Here is a 24,227-nt window from a genome sequence, read left to right as displayed (position 1 = left end):
TTGACTGTTTCAGTCCCTTTTTTGCTGACCACAAAAAGTTTAAAATGTAAAAAAATAAATAACATCCTCTCTCTCCCCCCCCCCCCCCCCCCCTCCCAGGTCAGATCGGCTCTCTGCAGGCCACCCAGATGAGCCACGAGGCCACCATCCGGGACCTGGACTCTGAGCAGAGCCGTCTGAGGGACAAGATCCTGCGGCTGGAGGAGGAGAGGGAGGGGCTGCTGAACCAGAGCCAGGCCACGGACGAGCAGCACAAGCAGCAGGTCCTCTGCCTGGAGCAGGTACGTTTACATCCACATTTAACATTTCTGGCATTTAGCAGACGCCCTATGACTTACAGCAAAAAAAGTGAATCATCTTCTCATCCACCAGTCAGAGCAGGAAAAAGTAGTCTACGCTCAGGCCTGGAGCCATTGGCAGTCGTCGTGCTAGAAGAAGGGAGTTTTTAATGTTGTTGTTTTTGACACTGGGGAAACAGTACAGGGGGGTACTAGATGTCTCAGGAGGGACAGTACAGGGGGGTAGTAGATGTCTCAGGAGGGACAGTACAGGGGGGTATTAGATGTCTCAGGAGGGACAGTTAAGGTGTAGCCTGAACAGATGGAGGTCTTCAGTCTACGGTGGAAGATAGGGAGTGACTCTGCAGTCCCGACAGCAGTAGGAAGGTACCAAAACACAAAGACACCTTCAATCCTCTCTCACGCTGAAGTCCAAAACAACCCCGTAGTCTGATCTGAAACGGTTTGAGCAATATAGGAGAAAAAGTCCATCCAGCGAAGTCAAGACGGCAAATTGAAGCAATATCCGTACTGATCTCTTTGATCTTTCTTAGATGTAAGTGCTGTTGTACGGTGGTTTAGAGGCTTTGGGAGCTAATAGCTACATTTGGAATTCTACAGCAGTGGTGTCTCACTAGATTCTTTTCTTTTAAGTTATTTTTTCTGAGTGGGGCAGTCTAATATTTTTCATTTTATTGGACAGATATAGTGAAGACAGACAGGAAAGTAAGGGAGTAAGCCCCAGAGCCAGGGTTGATAGGATGGCCCCAGCTCTAGCTTTGTTATCTGGGTTATTCTTTTACTCTGGTCCTATTCCTGGAACAGAACACCGCAGTACCATGGTTCTGTCTCTTAGTAGGTCACTTTTGTTGGAGGTATTGGTACTAGGCCAGGTACAGTGAGGCTGTGTCTTTGTTTTACAGTAAATTCAAGCACTGGGCACTAGGCACTATTACATTGGTCAGATGCCAAACCGTAGTTTGTTGCCTTAGTACTTGTACTCTGTCAAACACAATTACATTGAATCTGGGAAAGAGGAAGGGTGGAAGCAGAGACGTCGACCAGCAGGATGTTTCTCCTCAGATCAGTGACTTGTCTGGTCCTCAGGCAGTTTTCTTTTGAACGTGTTTGTTTACGTCCCATCCTGTGGCGGTACAGTCAGACGTGTTGTTGGGACACCAGAACTGGCCATCTGACCTTCCAGTTTTCACTGGTCAAAGCCAAAGGACATGGAAGCCAAGCTGGCGTTAACTGGAAGGGAAAAATGCCTGGCCATAATTCATAATTCATGTCCATATTTGAGGTTTCTGAGATAGCTATATTCTATTCTATATTACAAATGTATTACACATATCAGTTGGTTGAGTACATTGTAAGTTCTGGTGCAGATTGCATAATCGGCACACAGGTCCCATTGGTAGGTCCCCAGAAGGACGTCTTGCTGTCTCTTTTTCCAATACTTTGGAGTGCCGCCTTTTTCCGTTGTGCATTCATTACTCCATGAACTTGGGATTTAATTTGAAGTCCCATTAGTAACACTCTCATTAGTAACACTCCATAGAAGCGGCTGCTGAAAGAAGCACATCTGCTGTTTGGGGAGAGAACACTCTGAATTCCCCCTGCACATTTCATTCTCTCTGAATTCATCAGAATTCAGCTGTAGTTCTTTTCATAACAACTCACCACGTTTGCATTTCTTATTGATATCTATGGCTCAGTCATAGAGTCTGGTAGAAGTGGCTGTGGCTCAGGAGGTAGAGCCGGCGTCTAATGATCGTAAGGTCGGCGGTTCGATCCCTGGCTCCTCATGTTGAGGTGCCCTGGGGCAAGACACTGAACCCCAAATTGCTCCCACAGAGCGGGTCGGCATCTTGCATGGTAGCTTGCCGCCATTGTCGTGTGAATGGATGAATGAGAGGCCATTATAAAGCGCTTTGGATAAAGGCGTATATAAGTGCAGTCCATTTACCATTAGTCAGTCTCCGGGGGCTAAAATCAATCTGGTCTCTTTCTCTCTATTTCTCCTGCTCTTTCTCTCTATTTCTCCTGCTCTTTCTCTCTATTTCTCCTCTTTCTCCTCTTATCAGTCTCTCTAACGCTCCGTAGAAACAGTTGCTCCTTCAGGGAGAGAAAGTTTATTTCTCAGAATTCAGTTGTAGTTCGGTTTCATAACAGTCACCACATTTGCATTCCTTATTGCATTTCAATAATAATAATAATAATAATAACTTGAATTCATATAGCGCCTTTCAAAGTACCCAAGGTCACTTTACAGAGATACAGGAAAGAAAACAAAAACAGTCAGACAAACAAAAACAACAACAGAACTAGAGGCCGAAGGCCTTGGTGAACAGGTGGGACTTGAGGACCATTTTAAAGGCATCCAGGGTGGGGATGTTGCGCATCACCGCAGGGAGAGAGTTCCAGAGGATGGGGGGCTGCCACACTAAAGGCTCTGTCCCCGAAGGTTCGCAGGTTGGTGCGGGGGGTGGCAAGCAGGCCTGAGTCTGACGACACAAGTTTTGGGGAGGAGGAGGTTGGTGTGGGGAGAGTGGGTAGATAGACTGGTGATCAGAAGGTCATGAGTTCAAATCCCACCTGGGAACACCACCACTAGTGTGCCCTTGAATAAAGCACTTAGCCCTATAAGTTACTCCAGGGAGACTGTCCCTGTAATCTCTAATTGTAAGTCGCTTTGGATGAAAGCGATAGATGGATAAATGGTTAAAATGTAAATCTTTCTCTCTATTTCTCCTTCTCTCTCTCTCTTTCTCTCTATTTATCCTCCTCCTCTTTCTCTCTATTTCTCCTCCTCTCTCTCTCTCTCTATTTCTCCTCCTCTCTCTCTCTATTTCTCCTCCTCTCTCTCTATTTCTCCTCCTCTCTCTCTCTCTCTATTCCTCCTCCTCTCTCTCTCTTCCTCCTCCACAGTCTCTGAGAGAGGAGAGGCAGGGCTATGAGAAGGAGCTGGGGCGTCTGAGGGCCAAGTACGAGGAGGAGGCGCTGCGTTTTAAGGAGGCGCAGGCCCGGGCGCTGGAGGAGCTGTCTGAGAAGCACCTGGCCCTGCAGGAGGAGGCGCAGAGCACCGCGGAGAGGGAGAAGAACCTCCTCACAGCTGTGAGTGTCACACAACCAGAATCACAATCACAATCACAATCACAATCACAATCAGAATCACAATCATTTTTATTAGATCCAATGTACAGGGACGTAAGAGTAAAGTTCTTTGGCTTAGGTTCTTTGACATTGGTATTGCAGCAAGATACAAAATCACAATATTAGAATAAAGTAAAACAAGTAAAGTAAGTTGTAATAAAGTGATAAAGTGATGGTAGTCGTACCACAGTGGGACCAGTCGTACTACAGTAGAAACAGCAGTGCAAAAATGCTGTACAGGGTACAATATGATACAAAATGCAATATAATACAGTTATGATACAGGACATATGCCTTGACTGTGTCACATTACACAGTACACACTCTCTAGTGCACTCTCTATTTACGCTACACTCTTATTTTGTGCTGTGTTAAACCGTTCTCACTCCCAGATGTCGGTGCCTACGGCTTAGTCTTAGCGTTCACGTTGTCACGTGTGTAGGGGGTTAAAGTCGTCTTTAAGATTTGTGGTCCTATTATCTTTTCATCCTATCCAAATAGCGATCTATGATATCCTGTCATATTACATACAACTGGATCATCAGTGCTCATCACGCTCACTGTTAATGGTTGCATAATAGCCCTCAGTGGAATTATTAATCGAGAGCAATTTACCATATGGTTAAGGAAAATATATATCTTGGAAATGAACATTAACAGCCATCTCGCATGAATCACAGATTTAATTAGGTCAGGCCTTTATTCAACCCACTGCTCACATAAATACACGCCTCATTCAGGACTTATTTTCTCTTTCCTTCATAAGAGCAGACTTAATATAAAGAAGAAGATGACTAGACACCAATCCCCTCTGGGTTATGTAAGCCGACAATCACATCTACATTGTTCACTAAAGCCCTGTCCCCCTCTCTCTCAAGTTGAGCAGTGAAATGTCAATGACTATCGGGCAATTAAAGTCCAACTTCAAACAGCAGTCAGGGTGCGTGAGCGAAACCCGCTTGGTACAAAGACCGAATGCTTTCAGACCAATGATATGAATCTAACAAGTAACATTGGTAGCTCGAACATAATCTCTCTGACTGTTGAATTTAAAAAAGATGGGAGATGGATTGTATGAATTGCCCATGGTGTAGTTAGTTACATAACTGTATCTGTACATTCATTAGAATCCATTTTGACTGCATTAAAGAACCCCCAGTTCTGTCAGTGGTTTTGTCTTGATAATCTCTGAGGTGTGTTTAGTACAGGTTTACTTCAGAGCTGAAATATACCTGAGGTTGTCGGTAGAGGAAGAAGTTGCCCACTATATAACCGCTGATACAGGCTCAGATATGTTTCATCTTCCAGGCGGAGGTTAGGATTGGTGATAGGGGAGTCTGTCCCTAGTTTCAAGTTTCAAGTTTCAAGTTTTATTGTTACGTCACATTACACGAGTGTAAGAGCGTACATTCTTAGGCTTCGGTTCCTGACATTGCAGCGCCAGACAATAAAGCAATAGGCATAATTCGATATAAAAAAGTGACAATAGTACAGGACATTAGTGACAAATAAGACAGGATAGCTGTCTAGTTAAGAAGGGCAATACCTGACAGACACCTAGACAGGATACCTGTCTACCTGCCTAGTTAAGGGCAACTTTAAACTTTGAACTTTGTCTCTATAGAAAATGGGGCAGGAGTTTGAGATTAAGCGACTCTCATTGGAGGAGCAGAGAGACCGCCTCCAACAGCAGCTGGATAACCTGAAGGAGGAGCTCTCTGCCAAGCTCAACATCGTCAACCAGGAGGTACGTTGATTGGCAGCTTTCTTTCACCAATCAGCAACAGCATATCTGCACTTAACAACTGAAGTGTGGAATTATTCGGTTGTTAAGTCTGACGTCAAACGTGACGTTTAGCAATTTCCGGGTCCAAACCAGAAATTCCCCGCACCAGAGTACCAGTGTACTACAGAGGTAGAATGACAGTTCAATCGTTTTTTAGACTCGGATCTATTCATACAACAAGGGACACAGCACTTTCCCGTTTTCCCCATATTGTCAGGGTCTTTGAGCCTCGGAAAAGTGCTATATAAATATAATTAATTATTGTTATTACTGAGGCATTTCGAAGAGAGCGCCTCAGCCAACTTTGGACCCGGAAACACGTCACGACTTAACAACCGAATATCCCTTTCAAATATAAAAAAACAAGATAATGTATCTTTTAATCCAAAGCAATTAGAGATTACAATTAGAGATTACTGGGACATTCTCCCTGGAGTAACCTCGACCAAGACTAGATCAAATCAGCACCAATGGAATTGGTGTTGCGTACTTTCAGATATTTACTGAGAGATCTAACCCTCTGTCACTCTACACACAGTGTGTTCACTTCTTTGGGTGTGAGTCTTTGTTGTTCCTCCTCAGAGTGCTCCTTCCTGATTGGTGTTTGAGTTGCAGGAGGTGATCCCTGATGTCATATCCTGTCCCCCTGCAGGTGTCTCATCAGCAGGAGATTGTGAGGGAGGGGGAGCAGAATCTAAACTCCGCCCACAACCAGATCTCCTGCCTGAAGGAGACCCAGGAGAAGCTGCGTGTAGAGCTGGACGCCACCAGGGCCAGAGTCAGGGAGACCAGCAACCTGCTCACAGACCTTCAGGTAAGGTGGCCTGGGTAGGCCTTTCACACCAGCAAGGTGGCCTGGGTAGGCCTTTCACACCAGCAAGGTGGCCTGGGTAGGCCTTTCACACCAGCAAGGTGGCCTGGGTAGGCCTTTCACACCAGCAAGGTGGGCTGGTAGGCCTTTCACACCAGCAAGGTTCTGGAGTCTCGCTGGTGTGACAGGCCTATGGGTAGATCTCCCAGATACAGATCGAGGGTCACTAGACACTAGAGCAGCCATGGGTGGGGTCATTTGACCATGTGAGTAAAAAACGAATGTATATCTTTGCACTCGATCAAATTTCAGGACTTTTCCTAGATATGTGCGTTCTACCACCCAGTATCCTTACATTTTCAAAATCACATCAGGATAAGTTAGTATAAAGCTATTTTGCAGTTTTTCTGAGTAGGAGGCAGGCTAATTTATGAGGCCATTTCAATCGTGTAACAATGCAGAGATATACAGTACACGCTGTTAACTGGAATATACCTGCATAGATTTATCTCTATCTTCTAATGGATGTCACAAAAATATGTTTTGAAACGACTCGTAATAAAAAGTAGTGTGAGCAACAGCCTACGGCATTTCTTTGGTGTTGATGGTAATCGGAACTGTAGATATCTCCTCCTCACTGACAACCTCAGTGTGCACTGGGGAGCTCTTTATATATCGCTTTCCCTTCAGATTTCCTCATCTTTTCTTCTTCTTGTATCGATAACTGCTCTACTGAGCAGTGTGCCTCAGCTCCCCTGGTGACTCGTCTCTGGCTGGCTGTTGTAAGGGATTTTTAACATGTTGTGAGCTTAGAATGATAAGGTTCTATCTCCATTTAGAATGATAAGGTTCTATCTCCGTTTAGAATGATAAGGTTCTATCTCCGTTTAGAATGATAAGGTTCTATCTCCGTTTAGGGTAGTTCAGAGATATTGAGTGTCAACGTTTTTACATTCCATTATGTTTTGTGAGATGGAACCTTTTAATTACTAACTCAAAAATGTCAACATTTTAAAAATAACACCACACAGGCATTAATAAACACCTAATGGATCAGATTATGTAAAAAACAAAATTTGGACCAAAAATGGGGATAGAACCTTATAATTCTAACGTCACGATGTGTGTATGGTAGAAGGTGATGTATTCGGCATAGTCTGTCTGTAAATTTCCATGGGAGCTTCATGGAGGCTTCCGTTGGGATTGTCGGGAGTTCGGCTGTCCTGTTTACGAGCACAAGACCCTGAATTGAGAGCCTTGTGTTCGTAAAACAGTGACGGAGTGCAGACTCGTTATCACTGTTATGTCCATGTTGACATTTATACAGAGTGTGTTCATGTGAAAGTCAGTGTCACATCTCTGAAAGCTTCCCATTGTGAGGTTCGATGAGATTTGCCCAACTCGAGTTGTTAAGACCATTTCTTTTAATAAATGTTACACTTTAGATTTAAAGCAATTTTGAGTCTCATTGAAATCCACGACCTTGTCCACACAGGAGGAGATCGAGACCCAGAAACAGCAGCACGACGCCAGGGTGATGTCCATAAGGACCGAGGAGAAGCAGAAGATGGACAAGATGGCGGAAGACCTGGACCAGAAATGGACAGACGCTCTGAGGTATGTAGGTTTGTCACGGCCGCCCGATGTCAGGCCATCTGGTGAGGCCAGATGGTGTCTGGGAGGCGGTAGCTGGTTCTACCCATCCGTCTCTGGAGGGAGCTGCATGTGCCCTTGAGCAAGGTACTCAACCCCTAATTGCTCCAGGGGCGCCGACTATGGCTGACCCTATGCCTAGAGGGAAAAAAAACAAATTCCAACAATCCATTGACAAGTTGATTGCATGGCAAATAAAACTTTTTTTATTTTTATTTTTTTTTACACACAATGGCTGTGTTCATAAATTCACTCTGGAAATCTGACCAGCGCTCATGGAATGCCTCCTCTTATCCAATGAAATTACTTGGTCCCTTTATGACGTTGAACCCAGTGTGTGCTTCGGCGCTCCCAGAGCGAATTTTTACGAACGCAGCCAGTATCATTCACAGGTTTCAAGACATCACCTCATGGTCTCTGGCCTTCATCTCCCCGTCTCCTCCCCTATCCCCCCCCCACCCCCCCCTGCAGGGAGGAGCTGAGGCTCATGAGGGAGGAGTTGGCGGAGGAGTACGAGGCAGACAGGCAGGCCTCCCTCACACAGCTGTCCCAGCAGAAGGAGCTGGAGATGATGGCAGCCAAGGAGGGATGGCAGAGGAAGGTAGAGGACCTGCTGGAACAGGTATGAATAACATATATTGCCTTGATTTAAGATATATCATCTTACTTAGGTATTAGGTATACATTTTGCAGTGTAACATCCTCCTCCTGTATCAAACACCTCCACATACATTCAATCATGCAGACAGCCACATACTCTTACTGGCCACTTGTTCATTGGTTTGAGGTCAGAGGTCAGGTTGGATGCACCACAAGTCCACAGGTCTACCCAAACACACTCACACTCACACACACACACACACACACACACACACACACACACACACACACACACACACACACACACACACACACACACACACACACACAAACACTGTGACTGTGTAAGTATGTCAATGCCTGTGCCTGTCCCCTCTTTATTTAATTCTTTCTCCTTCTAGCATTGTGACAGCCAATGGCCCCTGCCTTGTCCCTAGCATGATTCACTTACTTAGACAAATTTGTTGTAAGTAGCTTTGGATAAAGCTAAATGCTAAAAAATTTAATGTAAATGGATTGCCTGACACTTAACTCAAATAAACAACACAGATTCATCCATATTGTATGCCTTGTTCCGTTCATTCCGACATTTATAGTGTTCTAGATTGTTGTGCTTGGACCATCACACACACACACACACACACACACACACACACACACACACACACACACCCTGTGACTGTGTCAGTACGTCAATGCTCTATGCCTGTGCCTGTCCCCATGTCTTTTTTTTCTTCTCACCCTTCAATCTCCCATCTCGCCATCCTGTCTCCTGCACTGTGCTCACCTGTCAGTCAAATCACTCAGGAACAAAGACAGTGTAGCTTAGGAACAAAGACAGTGTAGTCTAACAGAGATACACAACCTTACCTCACACAAGGGGGATTTCTGAAACCACTTACACTGGATCTCTTAAATTGTGGGTGTTTCTCTCTATACATTATCTTTAATGGCAACATCTGTGAAAGTGATCTGATTAAACAACAAAAGAAAATAATTCTTCCTTCTTCTAAATGGACTGCACTTACAGTATATATATATATATATATGTTACGGTACATGTGGGAATACAGTACATGTGGGAAAACTAGGGTTAGGATTAGGTGCTAGGGTGCTAAGGTTAGGGTTAGGGGTAGGGTTAGGGGTAGGGTTAGACATGCCAGCATGTACCAAGTCGACGTAGCACCTAACCCTAACCCTAGTTTTCCCACATGTACCATAACATATATATATATATTCTTCTAGTATTGTGATTGCCACTGGCCCCTGGTCCTAGCATAAATCTCCTTTTCTTATGATGACTGATGATTAGACGATTCACTTACAACAAATGTGTATTATTATAAGTAAATACAATTGCATTTGTATTATTATAAGTAAGTACAATTGCATTTGTATTATTATAATTAAGTCGCTTTGGATAAAGGTGTCTGCTAAATGCCCCCAAAAAGTACAAATGTAAATAAATAAATAAAAAATAAACCAATGAAATGTGATTACATTTGCGTCCAGGAAAGCACTTGTTTCATAACCCCGCTTTCCAATTTGTTAAGTGAGACTGTGACATCAAAGAGGGTTTATCGGAAATTCTGTGTAAAAAACATTTTGTTGTCAGATTTGTTGTCAGGTAGACCCTGCGAAAATTTTGCAGGCTCTGTTTTTTAATTGGATTTTCCTCAACCATATTTACCCCTCATCCATGTGATTTCTCCCCATAGCGCCAAGCACTTGGTGAAGCTTTACATAAGTCTATCGGCAATGTAAGTGAACCGCACTTACCCACACTGGGCCCCAATTTGCTTATTTTTGCTAAGGAGCGCTGTGCACTGATGCACCATGGGAAAAGACTGTTTCGGTAATTTGTTATCACTGCAATGTGCGTATGCCCTGAAGAACACAGACATTATAAACGGCTGTGTCACTGGGACTGGGGCAGATTCACCTACGGTATGACGTTCCACGTTATATAAAAAACAATAGGTGATCATAAATAATGATTTGATAATAACGGGCACAACAGTTGTTGTCTGTCAGAGACCGTCCCTCATACCATCAATATCTCCTCTATAAATATGTGGAAGTAGGCCTAGTGTACACCCACCGGACACTTTATTAGGTACACCTTGCTACCGGGTTGGACCCCCTCTTTTGCTTTCAGAACTGCCTTAATTATTCGTGGCATTCAACAAGGTGCTGGAAACATTCCTCAGAGGTTTTGGTCCATATTGACATTACAGCGTCACGCAGTTGCTGCAGATTTGTCGGCTGCACATCCATGATGTGAATCTCCCGTTCCACCACATCCCAAAGCTCTCTGGGATTGAGATCTGGTGACTGTGGATAGACTCCTATATTCTCACATTAATACAATCTGTAAGATTTATTCCTTATTGATCGCCTTGGCTCTCTTGTTTACAATTACAAATTAAATCATGGAATCATTAAAACAAGAGGTAACATAAGTAAAATAAGAAAGGTAACATAACAACACAATAAAACCAGGAATAAAATAAATAGGAGATAAGAAATAGGAGTAAAAGTGCAAGCTGAGATAAACACTAGATTCAAACAATGCCTCCAGTGATTCCACCATGTATTTCCTTTTACGTAGAATATTAGCCACTGTTGTCCCAGTAACCTTAACTAGGCCTACAATAATTAATTGTATTTGTCCAAAAGATTTATGATTATCCATTCCAACGTTCGCAGTGAAGTCCTGATTGGCGAAGACAAGAGACATCATGTCATCTTCAATTATCCCCATCCACCCATTATCAGAGACCATTCCTATGCTAATTGAAACATTGCCAGAAATGAAATTACCAATTTAGCAGCCATGCCCACTACCACTTAGCCATGCACAGCGCTCTGTAGCAGACGCATGTCAGGGCCCACTGTATGCCTCTCTGTGTTTCTCTCATTCCATCCAAAACCAGTCATAGGTATTATGATTATAATACTTATGATGGGCGAATCTCTTTTTATTTTGCATGACGTTTTTCTCTTAATACCTTTTTAATGTTCCATCTTATCTCCTGTAAGCACAGTCGTGTTTCACATTAGTCTCTATCACACATGTTTACCTTTCGGTTGACTGCGGCAGCTTAATTTGAAGTCAGGGGTGATTGATCAATTCGTCATGGTTACGCTGTTTCATTTGTTTGTTGTTGTTGTCGTCTTCGCTGTTTCTATTTTCTGACGTTTGCTGGGGGCACGGTGGGGACATTCCTCTCTCTGCGTAATGTTTGTGTTTTGGTTCTTAAGCTCCTCCAGTCACTGTACCACCGTAACGCTTCACTTCGTTTGTTTTCTAATCACGTCCAGAGCTGATCTGATGTGATGGGGGGGTCAGGGGGGAAATGGTGTTCAGTTAGATAGTAGCGCCCAACCCTGTGAGCTCGCTACCGCTAGCTATTATGATGACACTCCTTCGCCTGTTTTATCTTTTTTTATATATAACTGCACAGCACAGGGAGATTAGACTGCTGCAGAACACCATGAGTTGGTATTCCACAGAACAAAACAGCCTCTTCAAAACCACCTACGACACTTCATATCCTGCCGGAGCCGATGTTTGAGGGGTCTATGAGGCTTTGAAGTGGGGTAGTGGTGGTGGGTAGTGGTGGCCTAGTGGGGATAGTGAGTTGGACTGGTGATCAGAAGGTCATGAGTTCTAAAATCCCACCTGGGAACACCAGTAAGACACTTAGCCCTAGGTTACTCCAGAGAGACTGTGACTGGAATCTCTTCATTGTAAGTCGCTTTGGATAAAAGTGTCTGCTAAATGGTTAACATGTTAAATGCAGTGTTGCTGTGGTGTTAAGCAGAGGTGCACTGCTTTAGTCCCTTTGTTGCTGACCACAGTCAACAGCGGGGAACTGAAAGTGTATGTGAGTTAATTTACATTAGGAGATTCTCAACCTCAACCCTTCCCTCTGCTCTGAGTGATAATACGGTTAGTAAAGGTTAAGGAAAACAGAGTCGACCATGGCCTGGTGTGGATGCTATCCCCAACCACTTTGCTGCAGAAATGTTCTTTCAAAATCCCAACAAATCTGTGTGCGGTCCACATTAATCATGATATCCCTCCCTCCCTCCCTCCCTTTCCCTCCCTTTCCCTCTCTCCCCCCTCCTCCCGCCCTCCCATCCCCCCCCTCTCTCTCCCTCCCTTTCCCTCCCTTTCCCTCCCTCCCTTCTCTCCCTCTCTCCCTCCCTTTCCCTCCCTCTCTCCCTCCCTCTCTCCCTCTCTCCCTCCCTCCCTCCCTCCCTCCCTCCCGCCCCCCCCCCCTCCCTCCCTCCCTCCCGCCCCCCTCCCCTCCCTCCCTTTCCCTCCCTCCCTTTCCCTCCCTCTCTCCCTCCCTCTCTCCCTCTCTCCCTCCCTCCCTCCCTCCCTCCCTCCCTCCCGCCCCCCCCCTCCCTCCCATCCCTCCCCAGATCTCCCTGCTGAAGCAGAGCCTGGAGTTGCAGCTGTCCCAGTCGCAGGCGGCCCTGCAGCAGCTGCAGTCGCAGTTCAGCCAGGAGCGCGAGCACCTGGGCCAGCAGCTGCACAACCTGCAGCACGAGCACCAGAGGAGGGAGCACCGGCTGCAGGAGGCGCAGCACTGCGCCCTGGGAACCATGGAGGAGGCGCGCCAGCACCAGATCAGGGTAGGGACACACACACACACACACACACACACACACACAGGGTAGGCCACTGGAACACTCACACACTCACACACACACACACACACACACACACACACACACAGGGTAGGCCACTGGAACACTCACACACACACACACACACGCACACACACACACACACACACACACACACACACACACACACACACACACACACAGGGTAGGCCACTGGAACACTCACACACTCACACACACACACACACACACACACACACACACACACACACACAGGGTAGGCCACTGGAACACTCACACACACACACACACACACACACACACACACACACACACACACACAGGGTAGGCCACTGGAACACTCACACACTCACACACACACACACACACACACACACATTTAGACATGCCTCATATCTCCATATCCCCTCTGGATTTTCACTGCCACTTATCGGTCATTGTCAACCCCCCCACCCCCCCACAACCCATCTCTTTCTTCTTTCTGCCTCTCTCTTGCTGTGTTCTGCCTGTTTCATTCTGCTCATTATCAGATTTCAGCGGGGAGTGGAAATCGAAAATGAAAAATGGGAAAATGAACATGATTGCGATAGCGTCAAAAAAGTAATTACTGGATGGTTTCATCTACCCAGTTCGACCCATTCCAGTCCCTGTGGTATCAGTGTCACCATCTGGAATACACCATCAGTCGTTGTCTTAATCAGGGTGCCCCCTCCCCCCTTTTGGCTGGTGGCCACTCACCCGATGCCGTCTATGGATAATCTGGCCCAGATTCTGGATGCGTCATCTGACCTCTAACCCCTAGTCACCACCCTAACCCATACAGCAGGGGTCCAGTCATCTGACCTCTAACCCCTAGTCACCACCCTAACCCATACAGCAGGGGTCCAGTCATCTGACCTCTAACCCCTAGTCACCACCCTAACCCATACAGCAGGGGTCCAGTCATCTGACCTCTAACCCCTAGTCACCACCCTAACCCATACAGCAGGGGTCCAGTCAGACATCTGACCTCTAACCCCTAGTCACCACCCTAACCCATACAGCAGGGGTCCAGTCAGACATCTGACCTCTAACCCCTAGTCACCACCCTAACCCATACAGCAGGGGTCCAGTCAGACATCTGACCTCTAACCCCTAGTCACCACCCTAACCCATACAGCAGGGGTCCAGTCAGACATCTGACCTCTAACCCCTAGTCACCACCCTAACCCATACAGCAGGGGTCCAGTCAGACATCTGACCTCTAACCCCTAGTCACCACCCTAACCCATACAGCAGGGGTCCAGTCAGACATCTGACCTCTAACCCCTAGTCACCACCCTAACCCATACAGCAGGGGTCCAGTCAGACATCTGACCTCTAACCCCTAGTCACCACCCTAACCCATACAGCAGGGGTCCAGTCAGACATCTGACCTCTAACCCCTAGTCACCACCCTAACCCATACAGCAGGGGTCCAGTCCTAACCCATACAGCAGGGGTCCAGTCAGACACTCTAGTACTGCTGCTGTGCCACCAGAGAGGTTCATGTCATAATAATAGGAAACACGCACAGAGACACACGCACACACAAACACACACACACACACACACACACACACACACACAGAGAGACACACGCACAGAGACACACACACACACACACACACACACGCACAGACACACACACACACACACACACACACACACAGAGACAGACACACACACACACACACACAGAGACAGACACAAACACCATCTGAAACCACTGCTGGATTGTACCATCACACGTGTCCGTGGCTGTACTCTATAACAGGTACTGTACTATAACAGGATTGTTCCTGGTGTCAAAAACACAACTTTTCCTTGCCTTGCTGACACTCAACAACACTGGATTCACACACTCAATAAAGCAATGTTTACACCGTGAAATGAAAAGACACTCATCTGCATATGAATTCAAACACCCTCTCGTAGCACACAGGGAGCATGCTGCTGTAGCATGCTGTTGTAGCGTCACCGCCTAATCTTGGGTAATTGTGTAAGACTGATAATTGGAGCTACTGGCCTTCACTGATTATATTCTTATTATTAATATCTCATATTTATCAGTACAGTCGTAGTTTGTCTGCCAGCACCTCTCTCTCTCTCTCTCTCTCTAGAATATACTGTATGTGTTATGGAGGTGGAGAGAGTATACTGTATGTGTTATGGAGGGGTAGAGAGTAGAGAGTATACTGTATGTGTTATGGTAGAGAGTAGAGAGTATACTGTATGTGTTATGGAGGGGTAGAGAGTAGAGAGTATACTGTATGTGTTATGGAGGGGTAGAGAGTATACTGTATGTGTTATGGAGGGGTAGAGAGTATACTGTATGTGTTATGGAGGGGTAGAGAGTAGAGAGTATACTGTATGTGTTATGGAGGTGTAGAGAGTAGAGAGTATACTGTATGTGTTATGGAGGGGTAGAGAGTAGAGAGTATACTGTATGTGTTATGGAGGGGTAGAGAGTAGAGAGTATACTGTATGTGTTATGGAGGGGTAGAGAGTAGAGAGTATACTGTATGTGTTATGGAGGGGTAGAGAGTAGAGAGTATACTGTATGAGTTATGGAGGGGTAGAGAGTAGAGAGTATACTGTATGTGTTATGGAGGGGTAGAGAGTAGAGAGTATACTGTATGTGTTATGGAGGTGTAGAGAGTAGAGAGTATACTGTATGTGTTATGGAGGGGTAGAGAGTAGAGAGTATACTGTATGTGTTATGGAGGAGTAGAGAGTAGAGAGTATACTGTATGTGTTATGGAGGTGTAGAGAGTAGAGAGTATACTGTATGTGTTATGGAGGGGTAGAGAGTAGAGAGTATACTGTATGTGTTATGGAGGGGTAGAGAGTAGAGAGTATACTGTATGTGTTATGGAGGGGTAGAGAGTAGAGAGTATACTGTATGTGTTATGGTAGAGAGTAGAGAGTATACTGTATGTGTTATGGAGGAGTAGAGTAGAGAGTATACTGTATGTGTTATGGAGGGGTAGAGAGTATACTGTATGTGTTATGGAGGGGTAGAGAGTATACTGTATGTGTTATGGAGGGGTAGAGAGTATACTGTATGAGTTATGGAGGGGTAGAGAGTAGAGAGTAGAGAGTATACTGTATGTGTTATGGAGGGGTAGAGAGTAGAGAGTATACTGTATGTGTTATGGAGGGGTAGAGAGTAGAGAGTATACTGTATGTGTTATGGAGGGGTAGAGAGTAGAGAGTATACTGTATGTGTTATGGTAGAGAGTAGAGAGTATACTGTATGTGTTATGGAGGGGTAGAGAGTAGAGAGTATACTGTATGTGTTATGGAGGGGTAGAGAGTATACTGTATGTGTTATGGAGGGGTAGAGAGTATACTGTATGTGTTATGGAGGGGTAGAGAGTAGAGAGTATACTGTATGTGTTATGGAGGTGTAGAGAGTAGAGAGTATACTGTATGTGTTATGGAGGGGTAGAGAGTAGAGAGTATACTGTATGTGTTATGGAGGGGTAGAGAGTAGAGAGTATACTGTATGTGTTATGGAGGGGTAGAGAGTAGAGAGTATACTGTATGTGTTATGGAGGGGTAGAGAGTAGAGAGTATACTGTATGAGTTATGGAGGGGTAGAGAGTAGAGAGTATACTGTATGTGTTATGGAGGGGTAGAGAGTAGAGAGTATACTGTATGTGTTATGGAGGTGTAGAGAGTAGAGAGTATACTGTATGTGTTATGGAGGGGTAGAGAGTAGAGAGTATACTGTATGTGTTATGGAGGAGTAGAGAGTAGAGAATATACTGTATGTGTTATGGAGGTGTAGAGAGTAGAGAGTATACTGTATGTGTTATGGAGGGGTAGAGAGTAGAGAGTATACTGTATGTGTTATGGAGGGGTAGAGAGTAGAGAGTATACTGTATGTGTTATGGAGGGGTAGAGAGTAGAGAGTATACTGTATGTGTTATGGTAGAGAGTAGAGAGTATACTGTATGTGTTATGGAGGAGTAGAGTAGAGAGTATACTGTATGTGTTATGGAGGGGTAGAGAGTATACTGTATGTGTTATGGAGGGGTAGAGAGTATACTGTATGTGTTATGGAGGGGTAGAGAGTATACTGTATGTGTTATGGAGGGGTAGAGAGTAGAGAGTATACTGTATGTGTTATGGAGGGGTAGAGAGTATACTGTATGTGTTATGGAGGGGTAGAGAGTATACTGTATGTGTTATGGAGGGGTAGAGAGTATACTGTATGAGTTATGGAGGGGTAGAGAGTAGAGAGTATACTGTATGTGTTATGGAGGGGTAGAGAGTAGAGAGTATACTGTATGTGTTATGGAGGGGTAGAGAGTAGAGAGTATACTGTATGTGTTATGGAGGGGTAGAGAGTAGAGAGTATACTGTATGTGTTATGGTAGAGAGTAGAGAGTATACTGTATGTGTTATGGAGGGGTAGAGAGTAGAGAGTATACTGTATGTGTTATGGAGGGGTAGAGAGTAGAGAGTATACTGTATGTGTTATGGAGGGGTAGAGAGTATACTGTATGTGTTATGGAGGGGTAGAGAGTATACTGTATGTGTTATGGAGGGGTAGAGAGTAGAGAGTATACTGTATGTGTTATGGAGGGGTAGAGAGTAGAGAGTATACTGTATGTGTTATGGAGGGGTAGAGAGTAGAGAGTATACTGTATGTGTTATGGTAGAGAGTAGAGAGTAGAGAGTATACTGTATGTGTTATGGAGGGGTAGAGAGTAGGTTTGTGTTGCTGTGGTCTCTCTGGAGTATATATATATATATATATATATATATATATGTGTGTGTGTGTGTGTGTGTGTGTGTGTGTGTGTGTGTGTGTGTGTGTGTGTTATGGTGGTGTAGAGAGCAGGTTCGTGCTGCTGTGGTTCATGTAGAGGAGCACCTTGGTAAATTAAATTGTGCCTTGGAGAAAAGCCTTTGAAGTAGACGAGGCAGGGTACGGAGGCAGAATGTACTGGCTTCCCTTTATTGTCCTCTCCGAAGCGGCTGCAGCCTTGAACGATACCTCCTAAGCTACTTTAACATCCGTAGGATTACCTACCCATAAATAAATAAACTATACGTACACGGTAGCCTCTTATCGTTTAGTAAAAAATCGTTTTTCTTTCTCTTGAAACCTAAGAATAATGTGTTTTTTCACGGTGCAGGGGTTATGTTTGTGTTTTAAAAGTCACTCTAAAATGGCGGAGGTGGAGGTGGAGGTGTTTTTTTGGTGTGTTTTTTTTTCTAGTTAATTTTTTTCAACAACATTTCAGGCATAACACACCACACAAACAGAAAAAACATCCTACATAAACAAACAAAGAACACAAACTTCTGGGGCAGATATCATGAGGTCATGTTCAGGAACCGTGATCATTGATGACGGTTAGACAGGTACAGTTTGTTGCGTGAGATTTATGGCATATTTGCCTAAGTGAGAGAGAAATAAAATGTATTTAAACAAAAAGAAAATGAATAACAAAAAAAAAGATATAAACCCTAATCAGTGTGTTTTCTTAAAATAACAATCCCATTTCTTCCAATACTTTTCTCCTTTTTCTTTCTGTAGACGCAGGGTGTGTGGGTCATCTTTTCCATGGAGCGTGCATTATTAATGTTTATTAACATTACACAATTAACATTACATTATTTACTATTTTTGTAAAAAGGTCCACGGTAGGGGGATTTCTCTGAAGCCAGCATTTTGGTAATAGCTTTTTTGCATGCAACCAAGAGAATTTTGAGGAGGTAGGCATCACTTGTACATAAACCTTCAGGTAATATTCCCAGATACAGAGAGGAAAAAGACATATCAATGTTGACTGCCAGAATCTTTCATCTTAGGACATAACCAGAAAATGTGCATGGTCAACTTGCATTGATCCACACTCCCTCCAGCAAGGATGTTGGGACCCAGTGAATTTGGACTTAAGCTTTGGTGTTTTAAAAAAGCGAATCAGGTTCTTCCAATTAAAATCCCTCCAAGTCAGTCAGTTAGTGGTAGAGCATTGGGCTTCTCAAGCTTGTATCCACCTCCTCAGTTATTACCATCCCCACATCCTTTCCCCAGCGCTGTCGTACATAGTCAGTTGAGTTGAGGTGGAGGTGTTTTTGATCCTACTGGGTGGGTAGGTTTTAAATCCCTCGGTATCCATGGTGATGCTATCCAGGTGAGGCAGGCAGTGGTGCCCCACATGAGCATCTGTGTGCTTGGTTGCGTGTGATTGAAGCATGAGGCTGGGGGTTCTCCCTGCGGGGGGGTGGTCTGTACTGCTGTCAGCTCAGCTCACAGTGAGGTCAGAGGTCAGGCTCTGGATCACCTGCTGGCCCTTTTGAGGGCAGCTGGGGGTCTGCCTGTGGTTGCCGGGGGTGATGTTCTATGGAGTCCTGTGGTTGCCAGGGGTGATGTTCTATGGAGGCCTGTGGTTGCCAGGGGTGTGTGTGTTCTATGGAGGCCTGTGGTTGCCAGGGGTGTGTGTGTTCTATGGAGGCCTGTGGTTGCCAGGGGCGATGTTCTATGGAGGCCTGGGGTTGCCGGGGGTGATGGTAAAACACACACACACACACACACACACACACACACACACACAGAGAGACACCCACACAGACAGATAACAGGTACAGGATTGTGCCAGGGGTGATGTTCTATGGAAGCCTGGGGTTGCCGGGGGTGATGTTCTATAGAGGCTTGTGGTTGCCGGGGGTGATGTTCTATGGAGGCCTGTGGTTGCCGGGGTGATGTTCTATGGAGGCCTGTGTGTGTGTGCGTGTGTGCATGTGTGTGTGTGCTCCCAGGCTCTGGAGGAGCGTCTGAAGCAGGAGCAGAGGGAGGAGGTGCTGTCCCTGAAGGAGGCGCACAGACGCACGCTGGACATCCTCAGACAGCAGTCTGAACAGGAGCTCCAGACCCTGCGCTTCGAGCTGGAGGACGAAGGCAAGGCCATGCTGGGTAGGAGCACTCACACACTGTCACACTTAACACTAGAACAGCCGTGCCTTTTGTACCTACTATAAGAGCCGCCTTGGCGGTCAAATGACCAGAGTCTTTACAATGGGAAGCTGCTACTTACACACAAAGACCACTAGTTGGCCACCTTGTAAAGTAGCCTGCCTCCTAAACTGCAAAATAGCTTTATACTAGCTTATCCTGATGTGACTTTGAAAATGTAAGGATACTGGGTGGTAGAACGCACATACAGTATCTAGGAAAAGACATGAAAGGAGGGTCCTGAAATTTGAGTGCAAATATGTAAACATTTTTTTACCCACTTGGTCAAATGACCCCCACCCACGGCTGTTCTAGTGTTAAACCCATGATCAGTAAGTAGCCTTGAGAACTGATGGTTCTCGAGCCTAACGGCCCTTAGGGGGCAGGAGCCTATCTCCTGTTTCCATAGCGTGAAGTGGCTTGATGTACAAGTACACCCCCCCTGGACATGACGCTGGTATGTCACAAGGTCTTACCCCCCAATCCAACCCCTTAATGCTGAGTGCCAAGCAGAGAGTCATCGGGTACCATTTTTATAGTCTTTGGTACGACTCGGCCGGGGATCGAACTCACAACCTCCCAATCTCAGGGCGGACACTCTAACCTCAAGGCCACTGAGCTGGTTTCATTTTATTTTTAATTATTATTTTTTCTCTCATTTCTCTCAGCCAATACTAGTAGGCAACAATGGGTTCCAATACCACACATCTCGTTGGGGTGGTGGTGGCCTGGTGGGGTGGTGGGTGCTGGTGGGTGGGACTGGTGATCAGAGGGTCAAGAGTTCAAATCCCACCTGGGAACTAGTGTGCCCTTGAGTAAGACACTTAGCCCTAAGTTACCTCAGGGAGACCTGTCCCTGTAATCTGTAATTGTAAGTGACTTTGGATAAAAGCGTCTGCTAAATGGTTAAAATGTAAACATTTTTAAATGTACATCTCAGTGTTGTCTGGCTCATATTGTGCCCATGCTCTCTCCCCTGTAGCCTCACTGCGCTCTGAGCTGAACCACCTCCATGCTACGGCCATCGAGCATCTCCGGCAGATCCAACTGAAAGAAAACATAGCGCTCAAACTGGAGCTAGAGTGCGCTCTGGAGCAGAGCCTGGAACAGGTGAGGGCTGACAAGGGCACTTGTACTGTGTGTGACTGTGACATCTGTTGGTTTTTGAGAAGGAAGTTTCGAATGACTTCAGATCTAGGGGTCCTTTCCATTCCCTTACTCCCCTCCTTCCCTTCCTCTCCTCCTACCCTTACTCTCCTCCTTCCCTTCCTCTCCTCCTACCCTTACTCTCCTCCTACCCTTACTCTCCTCCTTCCCTTACTCTCCTCCTTCCCTTCCTCTCCTCCTTCCCTTCCTCTCCTCCTACCCTTACTCTCCTCCTTCCCTTCCTCTCCTCCTTCCCTTACTCTCCTCCTTCCCTTACTCTCCTCCTTCCCTTCCTCTCCTCCTACCCTTACTCTCCTCCTTCCCTTACTCTCCTCCTTCCCTTCCTCTCCTCCTTCCCTTCCTCTCCTCCTTCCCTTACTCTCCTCCTTCCCTTCCTCTCCTCCTTCCCTTACTCCCCTCCTTCCCTTCCTCTCCTCCTTCCCTTCCTCTCCTCCTTCCCTTCCTCTCCTCCTTCCCTTACTCCTCTCCTTCCCTTACTCTCCTCCTTCCCTTACTCTCCTCCTTCCCTTACTCCCCTCCTTCCCTTACTCTCCTCCTTCCCTTACTCTCCTCCTTCCCTTACTCCCCTCCTTCCCTTACTCTCCTCCTTCCCTTCCTCTCCTCCTTCCCTTCCTCCCCTCCTTCCCTTACTCTCCTCCTTTCCTTACTCTCCTCCTACCCTTACTCTCCTCCTTCCCTTACTCCCCTCCTTCCCTTACTCTCCTCCTTCCCTTCCTCTCCTCCTTCCCTTACTCTCCTCCTTCCCTTACTCTCCTCCTTCCCTTCCTCTCCTCATTCCCTTCCTCTCCTCCTTCCCTTACTCCCTCCTGTTGAGTGAGCCCTTCAGTGATGTTTTATAAATGGTAAATGGACTGTACTTATATAGCGCCTTTTTTGCTGCCCCAAAGCTGCTCCAAAGCGCTTTACAACGGCCACTCATTCATACACACATTCACACACCAATGGCAGCAAGCTACCATGCAAGGCGCCAGCCCGCTCACTGGGAGCAATATTGGGGTTTAGTGTCTTGCCCAAGGACACTTCGACAGGTGGCCAGCCGGGGCTCGAACCGCTGATCTGCCAACCTTGTGATCATTAGACTCTACCTCCTGAGACACAGCCGCCCCACAGGGGGTTGTTTCATACCTGATGGGTTACGTCAAAAGCCGTAGGTAGGAAGGTCTGAAACAGCGACTAACGGCTGTTCGGCCATGATGAATGGATTGCAATGAATTGTGGGATACCCTTCGTGCCAAAAGGGATGTTTCTTGTTGACTTGGTGAAGGGGGGGATATTTGGAGGGGATAGAACTCCCCCTTCCCTCGCCTACAACGTAATGTAATGATCAGAAGGTCATGAGTTCAAAACCCACCTGGGAACACCACCACACCACTAGTGTGCCCTTGAATAAAGCACTTAGACTGTCCCTATGATCTCTTAGACTGTCCCTATGAGAGAGTCTCAACCCTCCGATTCCTGAGGGTGCACATACAGGATGACCTGTCCTGGAAGACCAACACAGCAGCCATCATCAAGAAGGCACAACAGAGGCTCTACTTCCTGAGAGTCCTCAGGAAATACCACCTCAAACAGGAGCTGCTTGTGACCTTCTACCGCTGCACAGTGGAGAGCATCCTCACCTACTGCATCTGCGTGTGGTTCTCCAGCTGCACAGCCGCAGAGAGGAAAGCGCTACAGAGAGTCGTGAGATCGGCCCAGAAGATCATCGGCGCCCCCCTCCCCTCTCTGGAAGAGCTGTACAACACACGCTGCCTCAGGAAGGCCTCCAAGATCTCCAGAGACCCATCCCACCCTGGGAACGAACACTTTGTTCGGCTGCCCTCGGGCAGGCGGTTCAGGACCATGTCCGCAAGGACAAATAGACTGAAGCTCAGCTTCTACCCCAGGGCCATTCAGGCCCTGAACACAGCAAAGACCTAGCTTCTAGGCCCTGGACAATCTAGACAAATTGATGGCAGCTACTAGATTGTAATCAAGTGCAATACTGAAACACAACTGTGAACATTTCAAACCTGCAAACTGCGACACTTTAAATGAATGTGCAATAACACTATGTGCAATATGACAACCCTCGGGTACATAAGGTTCAGAGATAGGAAATGTTAGGATATTTATAGCATAGCATAGAGTACAGCACAGTGTTTTAATTGTATAGTATAGTATAGTGGATAGTGTACATAGCCTTACATACATTATTTATGTAAACCAGCTCTTTTCCCTTGTTTTTAGTATTTTTTTCCTAGCACCAGGGGAGCCCCCCCTCCTAAATTTCGTTGTATGGTACCTGTACTATATCAATGACAATAAAGACCATTCATTCATAATTGTAAGTCACTTTGGATAAAAGCATCTATTAAATGGTTAAAATACAACTAGTTTTGACACCAAACTCTGCACACTTTTCCTGAACATGGCCCAGAGATGTGTCAAGGCATAACTAACGCAGTGGGATAGGAAGTGGAACAGACTTCATTGGACCGAAAATACCCTTTTTCTCATCAAAGGCATTATGCTTCAAATAGATATGGTTTATGCTTGGAAATTTGGGGCAGATGATGTTGAATAACTTAACGAAAACAAAGGTTTTGGCAGAATTGTGCGTATAGTTTCTAAGTACTTGTGCTGTATGGCATTTAGACAACATTGCACAGTTTCCTAATCTCTTTTTGTGTCTTTCACTCTCAAAACTACAACTGACGTCAGTTAGCAAAGCGTCTCTTTATGTGACCTAGTTAAAAATGTTTTTCATGCTGATTTGCTTGTCTGACTGGGATGTGGTTGATGTATACTCTCTAATTACAGAATTGCTACAGTAATGTAACTGATGTTCTGAAAATGTGTGTGTGTGTGTGTGTGTGTGTGTGTGTGTGTGTGCGTGCGTGCGTGTGTGTGTGTGCGTGCGTGTGTGTGTGTGTGTGTGTGTGCGTGTGTGTGTGTTTGTGTATGTGTGTGTGTGTGTCTGTGTGCGTGTCTGTGTGTGTGTGATTCTGCGTGTGCGTGTGCTCATGTGTGTGTGTGTGTGTGTGTGTGTGTGTGCGTGTGTGTCTGTCCGTCCGTCCTCCAGGAGCAGGACCTTCTGGGCCGCATCTCAGACCTGCAGCAGGAGGTGTTCTGTCGGAC

The 24,227-nt window shown here is 45.8% G+C and overlaps 1 protein-coding gene across 1 annotated transcript in view; it reads left to right on the top strand.

Annotated features, from left to right (window-relative positions):
* Nucleotides 1-24,227, top strand: part of fam184aa (family with sequence similarity 184 member Aa) — a gene marked incomplete at both ends in the record, with an annotated part of 43,156 nt that overhangs the window by 11,301 nt on the left and 7,628 nt on the right. The window contains 10 exons of the mRNA XM_080527169.1: nt 100-281; nt 3,210-3,395; nt 5,059-5,181; nt 5,873-6,034; nt 7,527-7,648; nt 8,156-8,306; nt 12,719-12,931; nt 19,748-19,901; nt 20,923-21,050; nt 24,172-24,227. The exon at nt 24,172-24,227 is cut by the window's right edge and continues 129 nt beyond it. Coding sequence (XP_080383295.1) covers nt 100-281; nt 3,210-3,395; nt 5,059-5,181; nt 5,873-6,034; nt 7,527-7,648; nt 8,156-8,306; nt 12,719-12,931; nt 19,748-19,901; nt 20,923-21,050; nt 24,172-24,227 — 1,477 coding nt within the window. The remainder of the gene's footprint in view (nt 1-99; nt 282-3,209; nt 3,396-5,058; nt 5,182-5,872; nt 6,035-7,526; nt 7,649-8,155; nt 8,307-12,718; nt 12,932-19,747; nt 19,902-20,922; nt 21,051-24,171) is intronic.

This window comes from Nansenia antarctica (genome assembly GCF_963989245.1).
Source record: "Nansenia antarctica genome assembly, chromosome: 3".
Classification (NCBI taxonomy): domain Eukaryota; kingdom Metazoa; phylum Chordata; class Actinopteri; order Argentiniformes; family Microstomatidae; genus Nansenia; species Nansenia antarctica.
The sequence above is the reverse complement of the archived record's forward strand: the minus strand, read 5'-3'. Positions and strand labels throughout refer to the sequence as shown.